At 36.7% G+C, this 20770-nt stretch overlaps 1 protein-coding gene across 10 annotated transcripts in view; it reads right to left on the bottom strand.

Moving 5' to 3' along the window:
* Nucleotides 1-20770, bottom strand: part of LARP1B (La ribonucleoprotein 1B) — a 129577-nt gene that overhangs the window by 72057 nt on the left and 36750 nt on the right. For all 10 annotated transcript variants that reach the window (XR_014263750.1, XM_082462105.1, XM_082462106.1 and 7 more), the window contains one exon: nt 13455-13820. Coding sequence is in view for 9 of the 10 variants with exons in the window: in XM_082462105.1 (XP_082318231.1) it covers nt 13455-13820 (366 nt within the window). In the remaining variant the exon portion in view is untranslated. The remainder of the gene's footprint in view (nt 1-13454; nt 13821-20770) is intronic.

The following is a 20770-nucleotide window of genomic DNA, read 5'->3' as shown; positions in this document are numbered from 1 at the left end:
TGTGGCATCTCCTGGTGAATTTGTACACCATTTCCAGCTACATACCAAAGACTTCACCACAACTGAAGTTCCTCTCACCATCTGCAACAAACACAAAGGCCTGCCTGCATTTGTAAGGGAAATGCAGCAGGAGACAGCAAAGTAGTCAGCAAAGTCAGAGTGAATAACAGCCATCAGGTCTCCCAAGGCTTGAGGACTCCACAAATTCAGAATAGGTCAAGGCTGAAGAGAGCCCACCTCCAGTCTACCCTCTCAACAATGAGCCTGCTGATGGTCTCAATCATCCAGCAGCTGGGTATGTTCTGTCATACAATATAAAGCCAGGAAAGCCAAGGAGAACTCAGGGAATTGACACTTAGACCAGCAGTGATAACTTCACATAATACTCTAAGAAGTACTAGACAAAGCTGACATACTGCAAAATAGCAAATGCGATGAGCCTAAAGATGAGATTGACTGACCAATGTGATTCAAAAGCTTCCAATTTGAAGGTTCTTCCTGATATGCTAGAAACAAAGGCATGAGTATATTTAGGTTTCCACACAATCAACTCGGACAGAGGGTACAATGAGTGAAGAACTGGTTGTAATGTTTTTTCTCCTTTGTTCTGCAGGTTCAAACTAAAGATTTCTCATTAGGGAGAGGCATCACGACGGATAGTAGACTGGACAATTTTTGAGCCTCACAAGCCCAGAAGCCAGCCAGCAATGAGTGACAAGATGCCGAGGCCCAGCAGCACATCTCTTGGATGGAAGTCCTATCTGTATGTCCCCTGTTAATAAAGCCTTCAACAATGTATAGCTTTGCAACACCACCCCAAGCAGACCACTGGACAAGAAGACAAATAGCTGTATACAAAAAACAAAAACAGGTTCAACCTTACACCTGAAAATAACACAATATTGTGAATCAACTATACTTCAATAAAAAAAATTTTTAAGTATTTAAAAAAAAAAAAAAAAGTTCACCCTAACCTTCATTTTAGCCCAAGAACAGCCCTGCAGCTCCAAGAAGTGAGTAACTCATCTCTGGCTTACCTCTTCTTGTCCCACACATTCCCCTTCATGCTAGCCTGTTCTTAGTATTGTCATGAAATATGCCACATAGGAAAACGTATTAAACATACCTGTGCAACTTGTTTAGAAAACTAATATGTAAAATAAATAAATAAATTTAAATGAAAATTTTTAAAAAAGAAAACTAATATGTAAAAACTACTAGAAACACAACACTGTTAGTATATTGAAACCCTGTGTATTCTACTCCCCACAAAAACAACCCAAATCCTGACTTATGTGATAATTATTCCTGCCTTTTTCTTTACAGTATTACCTTCTATGTATGTTTGTACACATTTCAAAAATACATAGATCCTTTCATGGTTGTTCTATACTATTAGAAAATGAAATCTCATTCATATTTTCATGAATTTCTCATTCATGTTCTTTTCAGGTATTAGTATCAAGGTTATGCTCTTCTCATAAAATGAGTCAAGTATTCCCTTTTTTACCTCAGTCAATTCAACAAATATTTGAAAACTTATCAGCTCTATTCACTGCAAACTTGTTCATGGCTGGAATTATTCCAATTTTAGAAGAACTTGCTAATAAAATTAAGTTAAATCTTGGAGTCTGAAGATTATTTAAAATGATCTATAGCAACTTTCTTTTCCAGTCAGTTTTGGTTAACATATATTTTTCTAGAAATTTTTCCTTATCTAAATGTTCAAATCATTGGTCTGAAATACCTATTAAAAGTTCTCCATAGGGGCTTCCCTGGTGGCGCAGTGGTTGAGAAGCTGCCTGCCAATGCAGGGGACACAGGTTCGAGCCCTGGTCTGGGAAGATCCCACATGCCACGGAGCAACTGGGCCCGTGAGCCACAATTACTGAGCCTGCACGTCTGGAGCCTGTGCTCCGCAACAAGAGAGGCCGCGATAGTGAGAGGCCCGTGCACTGCGATGAAGAGTGGCCCTTGCTTGCCACAACTAGAGAAAGCCCTCGCACAGAAACGAAGACCCAACACAGCCATAAATAAATTAATTAATTAAAAAAAAAAAAAGTTCTCCATAATCAGTAATTACATCCTTATTTTCACTGCAGCTAAAATATGCACATTTTCCTCTATTTTGTCTTCCTAAGTATAATTTTGGTCTTTTCAAAGAATTAAGTGTTGGTATGATTAATCCTCTCTTAGATCTAATTAATTAAATTATTTCTTTCTATATACTTTTATGGAAGTTTATTTTGCTAATTCTTCTTCTAACTTCTTGAGAACTTTCTAACTTCTAGCTTCATAAAAGCTACAGTAGATTCTATTATTGCTCAGAGCCCAGATTTCCTAAATTAAAGGATTATGTACATCTACCCATTGTAATTACCTTTCGTCTCCTTTGAGCATATACAACTCTGGCCCATATACAATACTTACCCACGTGATTTGCTTTAGCCAACGGAATGTGAGCAAATATACATAAAACACACCTAAGCAGCAATTTTGAAAACAATTATACACTTTAGCTCATCCTCTTGTTCACCCCATCTGCTATATGAATGAATGAGCAAGTACTGTATACAGGCTGCTTTTTCAGTATGAATACCAACCAAACAGAACCAAACACACACACACACACACACACACACACACACACACACACACACACAGAGTTGTAGCAGCCAACCCAGTCACTGCCAAGCAGTGTGAGAAATTTTTTACTTTAAGCCGTTGAGACTGGGGTGGGGGTGGGGGGAGGATTTTTATACAGCAAAGATAATAGTGGTGATTGGTTTATTAATTTCAAGCATTTTACCTAATATTTGCATTTAAGCCTCTCTCTCTAGGTGCACCTTTAAAATTCAGCTAACGTTCCACTTAGATTTTCTAATTTCCACTATGATTTCTTCTTTGGTGAGTTATTTAAAATATACCTTTGTTCCAAAACACACGGGGTTTTATTTCCATTGTTAAACACTAAATTAATTCCACTATTAATGTGTTTCATGTATTATCAATGCTTAAAAATTTGCTTTATAAACTAGGTCAAAGTAGTATAGATATCTTCAAAAAGAACATGTACTCTGCAGTTGCTAGGTACAGAGTTGTTTCTCAAATTATTCTGTTTTTAAATTATTTGATCATTCCTTATTTAGTTAGGGGGTAAATTACATCACTATGACTGGATTTGTTCTATCAACTTTTGCTTCACATATTCGAATATTTTGTATTAAATACATCAAATATTAAGTTATACTTTCTGATGAATTTCTTCACTTTTAATCATTACAAAAGGACACTCTTTAGCACTAGTAATGCTTTTTGTCTTCAAGTCTACTTTGTAAGCCTATTCTGTCTGATATAAATATATGTACTACAGCTTTTTTTCTTTACTTTTTATTTATTTGGTAAATGGCTGGGTTTCTTTTATAATTTTTATTTTTAATTGGGATAAAAAAGCAAATAACAAAATTCACCATCTTAACCATCTTTAAGTGTATAGTTCTGTAGTGTTAAGTATACCCACATTGTTGTGCAACAGATACCCAAATTTTTTTATTAAGCAAAACTGAAACTCTATCCTATTAAAACAACTCCCCATTTCCCCCCACCCCATAACCACCACTCTGTTTCTATGAATTTTAATACTTTCGTACTTCATGTAAGTGGAATCATACACTATGTCTTTGGGACTTGCTTATTTCATTTAGCATGTCCTGAAAGACTATCAGTGATGTATGTAGCATGTGGCAGATTCCCATTCTTCTGAAAGCTGAATAATATTCCATCGCACATAAACACCACCATTTTGTTTATCCATTCATCTGATAATGGACATTTGTGTCGTTTTCACTTTTTAGCTATTGTGAATACTGCTGCTATAAACATGCAAATATCTCTTTAGTTTTCTAAATGCCATACTGTTTCCCACAGCAGCTATACTATTTTATGTTTCCAACACCAATGCAAGGTTTCAGTTTCTCCACATCCTCTCCAACAAATGTTATTTTCTGTGTTTTGCTTTTTATTTTGAAAGTAGCCATCCTAATGAGTTTGAGGTGATAACTCATTTGATTCTGATTTGCATTTCTCCAATGAGTAATGATGTTGAGCATACTTTCATGTGCTTATTGGCCATTTGTATATCATCTTTGGAAAAATGTCTATTCGAGTCCTTTGTCCATTTTCTAAATTGAGTTATTTTGTTGAGTTGTTGGGTTTCTTTATATATTCAAGAACATTAACACCTTATCAGTTATGATAAGCAAATATTTTGTCCTATTTTGCAGGCTGTCTGTTCACCCTGTTTTGTGTCTGTTAATACACATAAGCTTTTGATTTTCATGAATTCCAACTTGTCTATTTTTTTTAACATGTGCTTTTGGTGTTATATCCAAGAAATCACTGCCAAATCAAATGTCATGAGGCTTCACTCCCATGTTTTCTTCTAAGAGTTTTGGGTTTTAGGTTGAAGTCTTTAATCTGTTATTAAAGTTTTTATGCATATGGTGTTAAAGTAAGGGTCCATCTTCATTCTTTCGCATGTGAATACTCAGTTTCCCCAACACCATTTGTTGAAGAAGTTGTCCTTTCCCCATTGAGTGGTCTTGGCATTCAAGTTCTGGGCTCTATAATTCCAATTGTCTATGTCTATCTTTATGCCAGCAATACACTATTTTAATTACAGGAGTTTTGCAATATGCTTTGAAATCAGCAGCATGAGATTTCCAACTTTATTTCCTCTTTTTAAAGATTGTTTTTGGTTCTTCAGGGTCCCATGAGATTCCATATAAATTTCATTATCCGTTATCCTATTTCTGCAAAAAATGCCATTGGGACTTTGATAGGGATTGCACTGAATCTGTAGATCACTTTGGGTAGTACTGACTTCCAATCCATGTACACAGGATGTCTTTCCTTTTACTTGTTTAAAAATCATTTTATTAAGATATAATTCACATGTGGTACAATCTACCCCAGTGTACAATTGTTTTTAGTTTACACATGCAACCATCATCACAATCAATATTACAACATTTTCATCACTCCAAAAAGAAACCCAGTACCCACTAGCAGTCACTATTTTCTCCACCCATCCCAAACCCCACCTTAGGTAGCCACCAATCTAATTTCTCTCTGTTCTGGACATTTCAGATAAACAGAATCATATAATATGTGGTACCTTGTGACTGGCTTCTTTTACTTACCATGATGTTTTCATATAGCATGTATCAGTAAATTCACTTTTTTCTATTGCCAAATAATATTCCATTGTATGGCCATACCACCTTTTATTTATCCATTCATCAGCTGACGAACATTTGAGTTCTTTCCACTTTCATAATGCTGCAAGGAAGACTTGTGTACAAGTTTTTGTGTGGACATATGTTGTCATTTCTCTCATGTATATACCTAGGAGTGGCATTCCTGGGTCATATAATAACTCTGTTTAACATTTTGAGAACTGCCAAATTGCTTTCCAAAACAGTTGGACCATTTTACATCCTTACCAGTAGTCCATGAGGATTCATATTTCCCCCATCATCACCAGCAATTGTGAGTATATATTTTTTATTGTGGTCATCCTAGTAGGTATGGGTGGCACCTCATTGTGATCATGATTTTTCACTTCACTTCCCTGATGGCTAATGATGTCAACTAAGTTTCCATGGGCTTATTGGCCATTTGTATATCTTCTTTGGAGAAATATCTAGTCATTTTCTTTGCTCATTTTATAACTGGGTTATTTGCCCTTTTTATTATTGAGTTGTAAGAGTTTTTTACATATTAAAAATGCAACTCCTTTATTAAATATGATTTGCAAATATTTTCTCCTAACCTGTTTTTTTCAGTACACTATGTTTTAGAACAGTTTTACCTTCACAGCAAAATTATATGTAACTAGAGCTCTCATATACCCTATAACCTCCCCCGCACACAGCCTGCCCACTATCAACAACCTGCACCAAGCGTTACATTTGTTACAATCAGTGAACCTACAATGACACATCACCAAAAGTCCATAACTTACATAGGTTTCACTCAGTGTTGTACTTCCCATGGGTTTTGATATATGGATGGATATAATGATGGATAATGACATATCCATCATTATAATATTATCATACCAAAAAAATCTCACTGCCCTAAACATCGTTTGTTCTGCCTATTCATCCCTCCCTCCCCCCAACCCCTAGAAACCACTAGTTTTATTATCTCCATCATTTTCCTTTTCCAGAACATTGACTAGTTGGAATCACCCAGTATGCAGCCTTTTCAGATTGGACCTTTTCACTTAGTAACATGCATTTAAGGTTCCTGCATGCCCTTTCATGGTCTGATAGCTCGTTTCTTTTTACCACTAAATAATATTTCATTGTCTGGATATACCACAGTTTATTTATCCATCTGCCTACTGGAGGATGTCCTGGTTGCTTCCAAGTTTTGGCAATTATGAATAAAGCTGCTTTAAACATCCATGTGCAGGTTTTTGTGTGGACAAAAAATTGTCCACACAATCTAGATTGTATGGTAAGAGTATGTTTAGTTTTGTAAGAAACTTCCAAACTGTCTTCCAAGGTGGCTGTACCATTTTGCATTCCTACCTCCAATGAATGAGGGTTACTCCACATTCTCAGCAGCATTTATTAGTGTTTTCAGTGTTCTAAATGTTGGCCATTCTAATAGGCGTGTAGTAGAATCTCACTGTTGTCTTACTTTGCAATTCCCTGATGATATATGGATGTGGAGTATCTTTTCGTATTCTTATTTGCCATTTGTATATCTTCTTTGGTGAGATGTCTGTTCAGATCTTTGGTCCATTTTTTATTCAGGTTGTTTTCATATTGTTGATTTTAAGAGTTCTTTGTATATCTTGGATTATAGTCCTTTATCAGATGTGTGTTTTACTAAAATATTTTCTACCATTCCGTAGCTTGGCTTCTCATTCTTGACAGTGCCATTCACATAGCAAAAGTTTTCCATTTTAATGAAATCCAACTTATTAAAAGTCATTGCTCAACCCAAGATCATCTAGATTTTATCTTATATTACTTTCTAGGAGTTTTACAGTTTTGTGTTTCACATTTCAGCCTGTGATCCATTTTGAGTTAATTTTTGTGAAGGGAGTAAGGTCTGTGTCTAGATTAATTTTTTTTTCATGTGGATGTCCAGTTGTTCCATCACAATTTGTTGAAAAGACTCTATGTTCTCCATTTTATTGCCTTTGCTCCTTTGCCAAAGATCAGTTTATTTTTAGAGGTCATTTCTGGGTTCTCTATTCTGTTCCATTGATCTATTTGTCTATTATTTCACCAATATCACACTGTCTTGATCACCATAGCATTATAGTAACTCTTGAAGTTGGATATTAGCAGTCCTCTGACTTATCTTCTCCTTCAATATTGTATGGGTTATTCTGGGTCTTTTGCCTCTCCATAAAATTTTAGAATCAGTTGGTCAATATCCACAAAATAAATTCCTAGAATCTTGATTGGGATTGCATTGGATCTACAGATCAATTTGGGAAAACTGACAATATTGAGTCTCTCTTCCTGTGTATGAATACAGAATCTCTCTCATTTATTTAGTTCTTTGATTTCTTTCATCAGAGTTATGGTATTCCTCACATAGACCTTGTACATATTTTCTTAGACTTATACCTCAGTTATTTCATTTTGGGGGGTGCTAATATAAATGCTTTTTTTGGGGGGGTCCATCTTCTGGTGTCCTTTGAAGTACAAAATTTTAAATTTTTTGATAATATCAGAATTATTTTTTCCTCCTGTTGCTTGTGCTATTGGTGTCACATAAGAAACCACTGTCAAATACAAAGATTTTCTTCTATGTTTTCCTCTAAGAGTTTTGCAGTTTTTGCTCTTATATTTATGTGTTTAATTTATTTTTAATTAATTTTTGTGCACGGTGAGTTAGGGTGGTGTCTAATTTATTCTTCTGTATGTGGATATCTACTTGTCCCAAGACCATTTGTTGTAAAGACTATTCTTTCCCTATTGAATGGCTTTTTAGGCACCTTTGCTGGAAGCTGGTTGACCACAGACACATAGGTGAATTTCCCAACTCTCAATTCTCTTCCATTGATCTGTATGCCTATCCTTATACTAGTATCAACATTGCCTTAATGTAAGGACTGTGTATGAATCCTTCAACTTTGTTCTCTTTCAAGATTGTTTTGGCTATTCTGGGTCCCTTGAATTTACATATGAATTTCAGATCAGCTTGTCAATTTCTGCAAAGAAGCCAGTTAGGATACTGACAGGGACTACACTGAATCTGTAGATTGATTTTGGATTATTACTATTTTATGGTGTGTATTTTTTCAGTCTTTTAATTTCAATCTTTTGGCTTCCTTATCTTTTTGATGTGTCACGTGTAAATAACATAACTGGTTGTATTTGCATATATTCTGACAATATTCATTTTTGCTACTTAAATATTTGGGTTTCAATTTACTACCTCATTTTTGTGCTAGAAGATTCCTTCCCCTTTATTCTTGTCTTATTCCGTATTCTCCCTTTCTCCTAGTTTCAAGATTATTCCTTCTAATCTTATTTTTAACTGGGTATCCTTCAAATGGCAAAATGAAAACTTTTAAAACTAAAAATAATCAATTATCTTCTTTCCAAACACAAAAGTACCTTTAAATACGATTTATTCATTGCTCTCTCCCAGTTTGTGTTAATGTTATATTAGATCTGTGAGACACAGTTATTGTTTTATACAGTTAATATTTATTCAGATTTATTCACATATTTATCACTTGCTTTGCTCTATACTCCTTTCTGTATCTCTGGCACCTGGAATCACTTTTATTCCAATTTTGGAAATTCCTTTGACGAACTGCAATTTCTCTCATTATATTTCACTCTCTTACTTGAAAGATACTTTTGCAAGGCACACAATATAGGTTGGTAGTTATTTTCCCGTTTTATATTAACACCATTGTTCCATTGTCTGTTGCATTCAAATGTTACTGGTGAGAAGTCAGCTATCAGTTAGCTGTCCAGTCACTCTTCTTTCTTTGAAAGTAACCGCCTTTCTTCCCTGGCTGCTCCACTCTGGTACCTCTCTGCAGTTCAGAAAAAGTCCTAGGTATTACCTATTAAAATATTGACTCTGTCCCATTTTCTCTCTTTTCCTTCTGGAACTCTGAATAAATATCTATCTTAGACCATGTTTATCACTCTATATTCCACTTGTTTTTTACTTTTCTCAAAAATAAAAAGATTTATAATAAAATCCACTAGATGTTAAATTATACAACTTGATTTGAAATACACCAAATAGCAAAGACTGTCTACAATACCATTCTATACCTTCTTTCATATATTCTCTCTCTTTATCTCTCTATGCTGATTTCTGAATAGCTTCTTGTAAACTGCCTTCCAATTCACTGATTCTTTAATTGTATCTAATCTGCTGTTAATCCCCTCAATTAACTGAGTTCTTAATTTCAGCCTTAACTGTTTTTATTCCAGAAGTTCTAGAAAGGTTATTCTTTAGAATTTATTTTTCCCTGCAGATATTTTTCTTTAAACACAGTAAGCAAAGTTACTCTATACTATGTTTAATAATCCTACTATCTAAAATTTTTCAGGGTATGGTCTTACTGTCTGTTACTTTTGCTCATTCTCACATGCAGTACCTTATTTCCTTGTTTGCTTATTAACTTTGTGAGCTGCTCACTTTCTTTTCTTTTCTTTTTTTTTTTTTTTAATTAATTTATTTATTTATTTATTTTTGGCTGCATTGGGTCTTTGTTGCTGTGCTCGGGCTTTCTCCAGCTGCAGCGAGCAGGGGCTACTCTTCATTGCAGTGCATGGGCTTCTCACTGTGGTGGCTTCTCTTGTTGTGGAGCACAGGCTCTAGGCACGCAGGCTTCAGTAGCTGCAGCATGTGGGCTCAGTTGCTGTGGCTTGCAGGCTCTAGAGCACAGGCTCAGTAGTTGTAGTTCACGGGCTTAGTTGCTCCGTGGCATGTGGGACCTTCCCAGACCAGGGCTCAAACCCGTGTCCCCTGCACTGGCAGGCGGTTTCTTAACCAGGGAAGCCTAAGCTGCTCACTTTCATTACAAAATAATTTGAGTAAATTCTTTGAGGCCTAGGATAAAGATGAATGTCTTCACAAAAAAGTTAGATTTGCTTCTGCTAATTTCTGGGAAATAAACAGGCCACAATCACTTTAAATTTATGACTAGTAGTTACTCCAGTCACCCATATAGTGTGAATTTGGAGTGCATGATTGTAACTTCTAAGCCAATTTTTTTCTCCTTATTCTGCTTAGCACAACTAAGGAAATATGCTTTGTGGTCCCATAGAGGTGAAGATGAGAAAGCAGTTAAGTTCTCTTTCCCTAGGGTATTTTCCTTAGGTACCAATTCAATGGGAAAAGGACTCCTGTTGGAATTCCTGACTTTGACTGGGCCATGGGTTTGTCTTTTACCCCTATATTTTGAGTGGCTTTTGCAAAGCTGAACTTCTCAAACTACCCAAATTCCAAAATGGTCTCCCAGGCAAAACTGGTTTCAACACTCTACTTCTCTATGGTTTTATTCTGATAATAACTTACCTTGTAGATCTTCAAGGATTTTAAGTAGATATTTTCTCATTTATTAAAATGCCATTTTAGTTGTCTTCAGTAATAACGACATGTCAGAAACAGAAGGCCTACACCTACTCTTTGGTACAGTTCAACACAGCTTCTGGATTCAGCAAAACTCCCTTCACAAAGTCAGAAATGATCAACAAACAACCCTACCAATTTGGTATTCTTTTCATTTATACCTAAACTCAATCTGTCCAGCTTCTGACACATCTGATTATTCTTTCCTCTTGAAGACAGTGTTTGGCTTCCACACCAGTTTCCTATACAACTCCTAAATGATCACTCCTCAGGGTTCAGACCTGGGTCTTCTAAATTCTACATTTCCTCTGCCACCAATTTATCTTAAATTACCAACATACATCTCCTGGACTACTTTAATAGCCTCCCAACTGGATTTCTTCTGCCATTCTTGTCCCCATCTAATCCGTTCTCTGCCACAGTAACCAGTGATACTTTAAAAATAAAAATTAGATCACATCCTGTTGGCCTGTATAAAATTCTTCAAGGTACTGCATCTGAACTTTAGGTAAGTTCCAAACTATTTAACATGGCCCACATGTTACCTTCTATGATCAGATGCATGTCTATATATCTGTAACTGTTCTCTTACATAAATACTATCAACAGACCTTTTTTCAGTTCCTCAAATATACCAAATTCTTTCCCATCTCAGATCCTTACACTTGCTAGTCCCTTTTCCTAGAATATGGTTTATCTGTTATTTGCATGGTTCATTCTTACTCCTAGTTCCTATCTCACTATAACTGTGACTTTCTCACAGGCATTCCCTTATAGCCTAATCCAATAGCATCTTGTTCTTTTCACATTTATCATAATTTGTGATCAAGTACTTATTGCAGCTTATTTTAATGTCTATCACCCCAATTATTTGTAAGAACCAGGCATGCAGAGATCCTACTGTTATCTTCCCCTTCCATGCCCAGGACCTAACACAGTGTCACACACACAGTAGGAGTTTAATATATATTAAATAATTGATTCCTCTCCCTCTAAACAGACCCTCAGAAAAAGTACAATTCTAATGAGAAATTATGTTGAGCACAGAATTAGAAACAAAGGAAATAAGTTAAATAACAGGAGTGTACATAGGGATCAGATAAGACATAATTACAAGCAGACCCATAATGCTTAAGAGCCATATAGCCAAGATTACTTTCCCCTGACTAATATTTAATGGCTAAGGCAATAGATGAGTTAATTAAATTTAATTATTGTTGTCTACACTTTAAAGCAAATAATCATCTATCAACAGGATATGTTTCTCAAGGTGACTTGAAAGTTCGTTATTTGGCACTCTTGAAAATATTTTCCCACAGAACCAGTATCATACACAGAGGTTAGGTTCCCCTGGTTAGTTCATAATGTTTAATCCGTAATTCATTTATCCATTTTAACAAATATGAATTGAGCACTACTTTGTGCCAGGAACTGTTGTAGCTGGAGATACAGCAGTGTACAAAATAAGACAAAAATCCCTATCCTCATAGATCTTACATTCATGAGATGGAAACAGAAAAGAAGTAAGTGCAATATACAGAATGGTAGCTGGTGAAGAACAAAGCAGGGTAGAGGGATAGGGAATGGAGGTAGTGCAATTTTAACCTATTATTAGTTTATTTTCTATCTCTTTTTGTTCCCAAAAGGATTTACATTAGATGTTACTTACAGAACTTAAGTATCACAAATAAAGTAACAACCCTTACACAAGGAAAGACTTTCAACCAACTTTATAAAAACACACTTCCTTTCCCATAGCAGTAGGACAGAGAAAACTGCTCAGGCTCTAAGTCACTGACAAGCTACCATATCCTGAGGCAGGATCTCCATAAAGGCAGGGGCTAGAGAAGAGGGTAAAAGTAGCGATGGAGAAATTCAAGGAAGAAAAGAAATGAAGACTCAAGAAGGAAAGTACACTTATTGATGATATGGAGCTCCACAGACAGCCAGTCCCTTCTTTCCAACCACGAGTTGGCTGGCTTTTCTTTCTAGAACTGTATTTCTGACCAAGATCTCTTTCCTATTTGGCATATTATACTTATACAACTCTTCCCTCATTATTCTATCCCCAAAACAAATATTTAATTTTGGGGGGTTTTCTGATCAATTTAATGGCAGAAAAAGATCCTTTTTAATTCCTATCTATACCATTAAAAGTCATATAAAAGGAATGCAGATAGCCAGTAGACTACTCTGGCACTCTCTTATTGTACCTTAATAACTGGGATAGGTACCAGGAGGTGGGGTGAAATCCAAGAAGATAAAAAATTGGAACAAGGTTTCAAACACCACTCTCAGCAACAAAGTTATGATTGGACAAGGAGAGAGAATCAGCCAGTTTAATCTTCTATACTTGTCAACAACCAGTTCTACAACCACAGAACATGCACTGCAGACTAAGGTAAGAAGGACACAAGGGGCAACAAAAGTAACTCCTTTGTGAAGCCCTGCTCACATAGCTAGGGTGATTATAGCCAGGAAAGGAAAGAGCATATAAACTAAGCCTGTCCATAACTTTAGATTTTATTCCTTCTTATGAGAAAAGGCCTTCTTATTATTTTCACCTGAAAAAAGGGTTTTTAAATCAGTGAGTGCTAATATTTTTTTTTGTAATTAAAGTACTTATTTCACTGTCATTTTAATAAAATAATTTTTCAGGTTGTGAATATCAGATATATTTCCAGGAATTTTTCAAATTAAATATAATTTATTTATATTCAAAATTTCATAAAATAAACCCTCAAGTTTAGGAAAACATAAGCAGCAACATGCAATCAAAACATAGTATCAACAGAAAGATGTTGGTCAGAAACAATTACCTTTATGGCTGTGTGTTTGTTTTCATCTTCTTCCATCCACAAATCCTGCTCATAATAATATAAGCCATCATTGATAACTTTAGCAAGTTCAGATGTAATTTTTGCCTCAGACATGTGGTTGCCTGTTCGATCTCCTCCAGGATGTTTTCTCATGTAAGGTGGTGTCTGAGTTACAATCAAAATCTTGTTTAAATCCTGGTCATCAATTTCATAATCTGAATCATTATCAGACCAATCAGTAAATGTGTTTTTTCGCCCTTCTATTTGTTCCATCTCTTCATCAAATAAAAAATCAAGTTCTTCTTGTTCTTGTTCATCTGGAAGATAGAGTTGATTTGATGCCTCTTTAGGTAGAGGTGGTGACTCCTGAAGGAAGAAATTGGTATTTTATATAAAAACATTGTTATCACTTTTACAATAAATGTCACATAACAATGTTAATGTAAGTAATATCAAAACTGTATGCTCAATAACTAGATTAGCAGTCAAACTGTAAAAGAAAATCACACCAGTATTATTCCAGGCCAATAAATATAAAGTAGCTGCTAAACAATCAGTTTAAGATTAAAAAAACCCACAAAGCTGAAAAAAGAAGGATTATATTAAAGACTCCTTTAGAGTTAGAATGGTCCTTAGTACCAACTTGTTTTACAGATGAGGGGAAAAAAGGCCTAGAGATGTGACGTTGTTTGTCCACAATTGCAGAATTAGTATGGACTAGAACAACCAAAGACTTTTTTTTTTTTTTTGGCTGCGCTGCATGTCATGCGGGATCCTACTTCCCCAACCAGGGATTGAACCCACACCCCCTGCAGTGGAAGCACAGAGCCCTAACCACTGGGAATTCCCAGAACAACCAGGGTCTTCTGACTTCCAGATTCAACGATCTTCCCTAGTCTCAACCCTTTTTACCTCACAATTATATTAATGCCATAATTTGTCAATAAGAAAACAAGTATAACTATCAGATCAGAAATTTTTATAATTTTCTGGAAAGCAGAAAGCAAATGGAATTGTATTAATAATAAACATGACTAGAGGAAATAGAAATCTAAAACCCATATCAAGGAAGGCTGGGACTTCCCTGGTGGTCCAGTGGGTAAGAGTCCACACTCTCAATGCAGGGGGCCCAGGTTTGATCCCTGGCTGGGGAACTAGATCCCACACGCATGCCCCAACTAAGAGTTCACATGCCGCAACTAAAAAGTGCGCATGCTGCAATTAAAAAGATCCCACATGCCGCAACGAAGATCCTGCGTGCCGCAACTAAGACCCAGCACAGCCTAAATAAATAAATATTATTTTTAAAAAAAAGAAAAAAAAGGAAGGCTACAGGGAAGGCAGACACCATTGATCCCACTGGGGTCCTAAAAAGTTTTGAGATAGTAGGCACAAAGAGCAGGAAAGGACTATGTCACAGCAATCAAAATAGGTACCTGGAAAACTAACTACAGGACACAGTTGGCCCCACACCCTTATCCGAGAATACAAAGTTTTATTATAAAGTCTGCCCCCAACTAAAAGCCCAAGAATCGCTTTCTAAACAAAGTTAAACATTTGCCAAGGGAGGGCACATATTTTAGGTGCTGGAGCTACAGAGAGGCTGAACACATCCTAGTATTATTCTAAACTTCTAAAACAAAACGGGGAAAAAAATAAGGTAATTTTACCAATGAATGAAATACACTAACAAATTCTACCTCCCATAAAAAAGTACTCCTTATTTTAGCAATTTTGGAGATCCAAAACCAGCCCAACTCTGCTCTGCCTAAGTCTAGAAATCCAAGTCTATAGGACCTTTACACTTAACCAAGAGTGTGCAATCATACCTCACATTCAGGAAAATGGTCCTCTGGATGAGCAGATCTATAAGGCCATACACAAAAGAAATCTGTACCAATTTACCAATACTAATATAAACCATCAACCAAAGATCACCAGATATTAAGAGACAATCATCAGCCCAAAAGAGAAAGTCTTTAAAGGACATAAATACTAACATAATGAATAAAAATAGACCAACTCCAGGGTATATCATCTGAAATTTCAAGAGTGGGGATGAAGAAATAATCTTAAAAGCTTTCAGCGACAAAAAAAATCACTTGACACACTCTGAAGGAACTGAATTTCACAAGAGTTTTGAAAACTGACGAAGATGACAGTGGAAAAATGTTTTCAGATTTCTAGGGGAAACAAATGGGACCTCTAATTAAACTTAAAAGCTTTTGCACAGCAAAAGAAACCATAAATAAGATAAAAAGACAACCCTCAGAATGGGAGAAAATACTTGCAAATGAAGCAACTGACAAAGGATTAATCTCCAAAATATATAAGCAGCTCATGCAGCTCAGTATCAAAAAACAAACAACCCAATCAAAAAATGGGTGGAAGACCTAAACAGACATTTCTCCAAAGAAGACATACGGATGGCCAACACACACATGAAAAGATTCTCATCACTAATTATTACAGAAATGCAAATCAAAACTACAATGACACCAGTCAGAATAGCCATCATCAAAAAATCTACAAGCAATAAATGCTGGAGAGGGTATGGAGAAAAGTGAACCCTCTTACACTGCTGGTGGGAATGTAACTTGATACAGCCACTATGGAAAACAGTATGGAGGTTCCTTAAAAAAACTAAAAATAGAGCTACCATATGATCCAGCAATCCCACACCTGGGCATATATCTGGAAAAGATGAAAACTCTAATTTGAAAAGATACTTGCACCCCAATGTTCACAGCAGCACTATTTACAATAGCCAAGACATGGAAACAACCAAATGCCCATCAACAGACAATTCGTTTAAGAAGATGTGGTACATGTATACAATGGAATATTACTCAGCCATAAAAAGGAACAAAACTGGGTCATTTGTAGAGATGTGGATGGACCTAGAGAGTGTCACACAGAGTGAAGTAAGTCAGAAAGAGAAAAACAAATATCATATATTAACGCATATATGTGAAACCTAGAAAAATGGTACAGGTGAACTGGTTTGCAGGGCAGAAATTGAGACACAGATGTAGAGAACAAACGTATGGACACCAAGGGGGGAACGTGGCGGGGGTGGGGGGGTGGTGGTGGTGTGATGAATTGGGAGATTGGGATTGACATATACACACTAATATGTGTAAAATGGATAACTCATAAGAACCTTCTGTATAAAAATATAAAATAAAATTCAAAAATTAAAAAAAAAAGATGTGGTAAGTGTATACAATGGAATATCACTCAGCCATAAAAAGGAACAAAATTGGGTCATTTGTAGAGACGTGGATGGACCTAGAGAGTGTCACACAGAGTGAAGTCAGAAAGAGAAAAACATATATCGTATATTAATGCATGTATGTGGAATCCAGAAAAATTGTATAGATGACCTTAATTGCCAAGCAGTAATAGACACACAGACTTAGAGAACAAATGTATGGATACCAAGGGGGAAAGGGATGGGGTGGGAGGAATTGGGAGATTGGGATTGACACATATACACTATTGATACTATGTATAAAATAGACAACTGATGGGAACATACTGTATAGCACAGGGAACTCTACTTAATGCACTGTAGTGTCCTAAATGGAGGGGATAATATGTATATGTATGGCTGATTCATTTTGCTGTGCAGTAGAAGCTAATACAACATTGTAAAGCAACTATACTCCAATAAAAATTAATTAAAAAAAAAAAGATTTCTAGGGGAAAATGAAATCTGACCAAGATTTCTATACCCACTCTAGAACGTCTATTTTAAAAAGATCATTTTCAAAAAAGTACGTTGACAGGACTTCCCTGGTGGTCCAGTGGCTAAGACTTCATGCTCCCAGTGTAGTGGGCCCGGGTTCGATCCCTGGTCAGGGAACTAGATCCGGCATGCCGCAACTAAAGATCCCGCATAACGCGACGAAGAGTGAAGATCCCACTTACCACAACTAAGACCCGGCACAGATAGGTAGGTAGGTAGGTAGGTAGATAGATACGTGCATACATACATACATACATAAATAAAAGTATGTTGTCAATAACTAACCTACCTCAGCAGGTATCTCTGAAATATACATACATACATACATACATACATAAAAGTATGTTGTCAATAACTAACCTACCTCAGCAGGTATCTCTGATGAACCTACAGTCATCTTTCCTCCAGGCCAAGCCCTCACTCTGTAGTACTGGAATACATTTCAGGTCTTACTAATGGTACCAATATTCTTTGGCCATGAAACTGAAAGGTCCTAGATATTATACAATTCTCTTTCCGTTTTGAAAACCACACTCCATCACCAATTTGCTGGCCCTATACAGTAAAATCCAACTAACCCTTGAAAAAACTGTTTTCATCAAATCAAAGATGCTATCAATTTTAAGACATTATTTTAAAAGAAATGTTTAAATGTGGAGGGTTTTTTTTTTTAACATGAAGGAAAAAACATAGATCTTGGTATAAATGAAATATGGTACAAGTTTCTGTCAATGAGCCCAAGATATGATCCTCCCTTGTTATCCAGGTTTGCCATGACAAATATACAAATTAATCAGAATCTTTAGAAAATCTTATTTTGAGAAGCTGCTCTAGGTTTTTAAAATGCCCCAAGGAAGAAAACCTCTTGTTAACATTTTAGTATGATGTGCTTAACTACCATTGCTAAGTAAAAACTTATCTTTATTTACAAAACAGAGATAGACTCACAGACACAGAAAACTTATGGTTACTACAGGATAGTGGGGGGGGGCATAAATCAGGAGTGTGGAATTAACATACACACACTACTATGTATAAAATAGATAAACAACAAGGACCTACTGTAGAGCACAGGGAAGTATATTCAGTATCTTGTAATAGCCTATAATGGAAAAAATCTGCAAAAGAATAGGTATATACAGATACACATATATGTATAACTGAACCACTTTGCTGTACCACCTGAGGCTAACACAACATTGTAAATTAACTGTACTTCAATTTTTTTAAATGGTAAATAAAAAAATTAAAAAGTTATCTTTAATCAGGGTTTTAAACTCAGCATTACTGACATGTTGGGCTTGATAGTTCCTTAGGGTGTGTGTGTGGTGGCAGGGGGTGGGGTGGGTGGCTGTCCTGTGCACTGTAGGATGTTTAGCAGCATCCCTGGCCTTCATTCACAAGATGCAGTAGCACTCTCTCAGTTTTAACAACCAAAAATTGTCTCCAGGGGCTTCCCTGGTGGCGCAGTGATTAAGAATCCGCCTGCCAATGTAGGGGACACGGGTTCAAGCCCTGGTCTGGGAAGATCCCACATGCCGCGGAGCAACTAAGCCCGTGCACCACAACTACTGAGCCTGCGCTCTAGAGCCCGCGTGCCACAACTACTGAGCCCACGTGCTGCAACTACTGAAGCTTCCGTGCCTAGAGCCCGTGCTCTGCAACGAGAGGCCACAGCAATGAGAAAGAAGCCCGCGCACCACAACGAAGAGCAGCCCCCGCCTGCTGCACCTAGAGAAAGCCCATGCACAGCAATGAAGACCCAACACAGCCATAAATAAACAAATAAATTAAAAAATAAATAAATTTACCTATTTATTTAAAACAAAAAATTGTCTCCAGACATTGCCAAACATCCTATGCTGAGGTAAAATATCAATACCCTCTCCATTCCTCCAATGAAGAACCATCCTTAAATCCTTCGTGCTTCCTTTCTTCATGCTTTTATTTTAGGAATAAAGAGCTCTACTCATAATAATCCGTAATATGATAGCTTTCTTCATTCTTCCCACATCTGGGCCCAATTATTTTTAGTGACCTTTTCCTTTTAGAACTTACTTTGAATATTGAAATTATTTGAATATTTCCAAGTTTATTTTTAGTAAACTTTTTTACTTTGAGATAGTTGTACATTCACATACAGTTATAAGAAATAAAAATCTCGAGGACTTCCCTGGTGGTCCAGTGGTTAAGATTCCATGCTCCCAATGCAGGGGGCACTGGTTCAATCCCTGGTCGGGGAACTAAGATCCCACATGCTGCTCAGCACGGCCAAAAAGAAAGAAAAGAAATAGAAATCTCGTGTACTTTTTACTCAGTTTCCTCCAGCGTTAACACACTGTAAAACTATAGTAGACTATCACAAGATAAACACTGATGTTACCCATCAGTCTTACTAGGATTTCCATTTCACTTGTACTCTGTGTTTGTGGTTTAGATCAGAGCAATTTTTATCACATTTGAAGTTCATGTATCCAACCACCAGCCAAAAATACAGCAGTTCTACCACAAGAAACTCTCTTATTATTCCCTAACCACGATCATCTCACTCCCTTGTGTGCCCCCAAGAAATTTATTCTCTTTTCCTTTCCTACTGTACAATCACCAAAACATATATTAACCAGACATGTATCATTTACAAGTAATTACATGTAAAAGAATTTTACAAATAATTAACAAGGTTACAAATAATATGGCAAAGTTATAAATTCAAAATTTAGAAAAATTTTGTCAGCTTTAACAAAACTGAAATATTATTCAAATATAAACTAATTTCAAGTAAAAAAGGTTAAAGCGAAATATTCTTAAATCATATTCAGAAATAAGATAAATTTTAAAAAATGATACAATATTATTTATTTTCAACTACTTAGTAACCCATAAGCTTTACTGAAGGGCAAAGGTTCCAATTTTTACCATTTTTCTTAAAACTTTTCCGAATTTATATATGTACCTCAAAAACAGTGGCCTTACACTCCACTTAGAATATATCACACTTCGGACTTACCTGCTGGCGCAGTGGTTAAGAATCCGCCTGCCAATGCAGGGGACACAGGTTCGAGCCCTGGTCTGGGAAGATCCCACATGCCACAGAGCAACTAAGCCCGTGCACCACAACGACTGAGCCTGTGCTCTAGAGCCTGCGAGCCACGACTACTGAGCCCACGCGCTTAGAGCCCGGGCTCCGCAACAAGAGAAGCCACCACATTGAGAGCCACCACATTGAGAAGCCCGTGCACCGCAACAAGAGTAGCCCCGGGCTTCCCTGGTGGCGCAGTGGTTGAGAATCTGCCTGCCAATGCAGGGAACACGGGTTCGAGCCCTGGTCTGGGAAGATCCCACATGCCGTGGAGCAACTGGGCCCGTGAGCCACAATTACTGAGCCTGCGCGTCTGGCGCCTGTGCTCCGCAACAAGATAGGCCGTGATAGTGAGAGGCCCGCGCACTGCGATGAAGAGTGGCCCCCGCTTGCCACAACTAGAGAAAGACCTCGCACAGAAACTAAGACCCAACACAGCCATTAAAAAAAAAAAAAAAAAAAAAAAGAGTAGCCCCCACTCAACGC

The sequence above is a fragment of the Balaenoptera physalus genome (genome assembly GCF_965194825.1).
Source record: "Balaenoptera physalus genome assembly, chromosome: 5".
In the NCBI taxonomy this organism is placed as follows: domain Eukaryota; kingdom Metazoa; phylum Chordata; class Mammalia; order Artiodactyla; family Balaenopteridae; genus Balaenoptera; species Balaenoptera physalus.
This window is presented reverse-complemented; position numbering and strand designations above follow the sequence as displayed.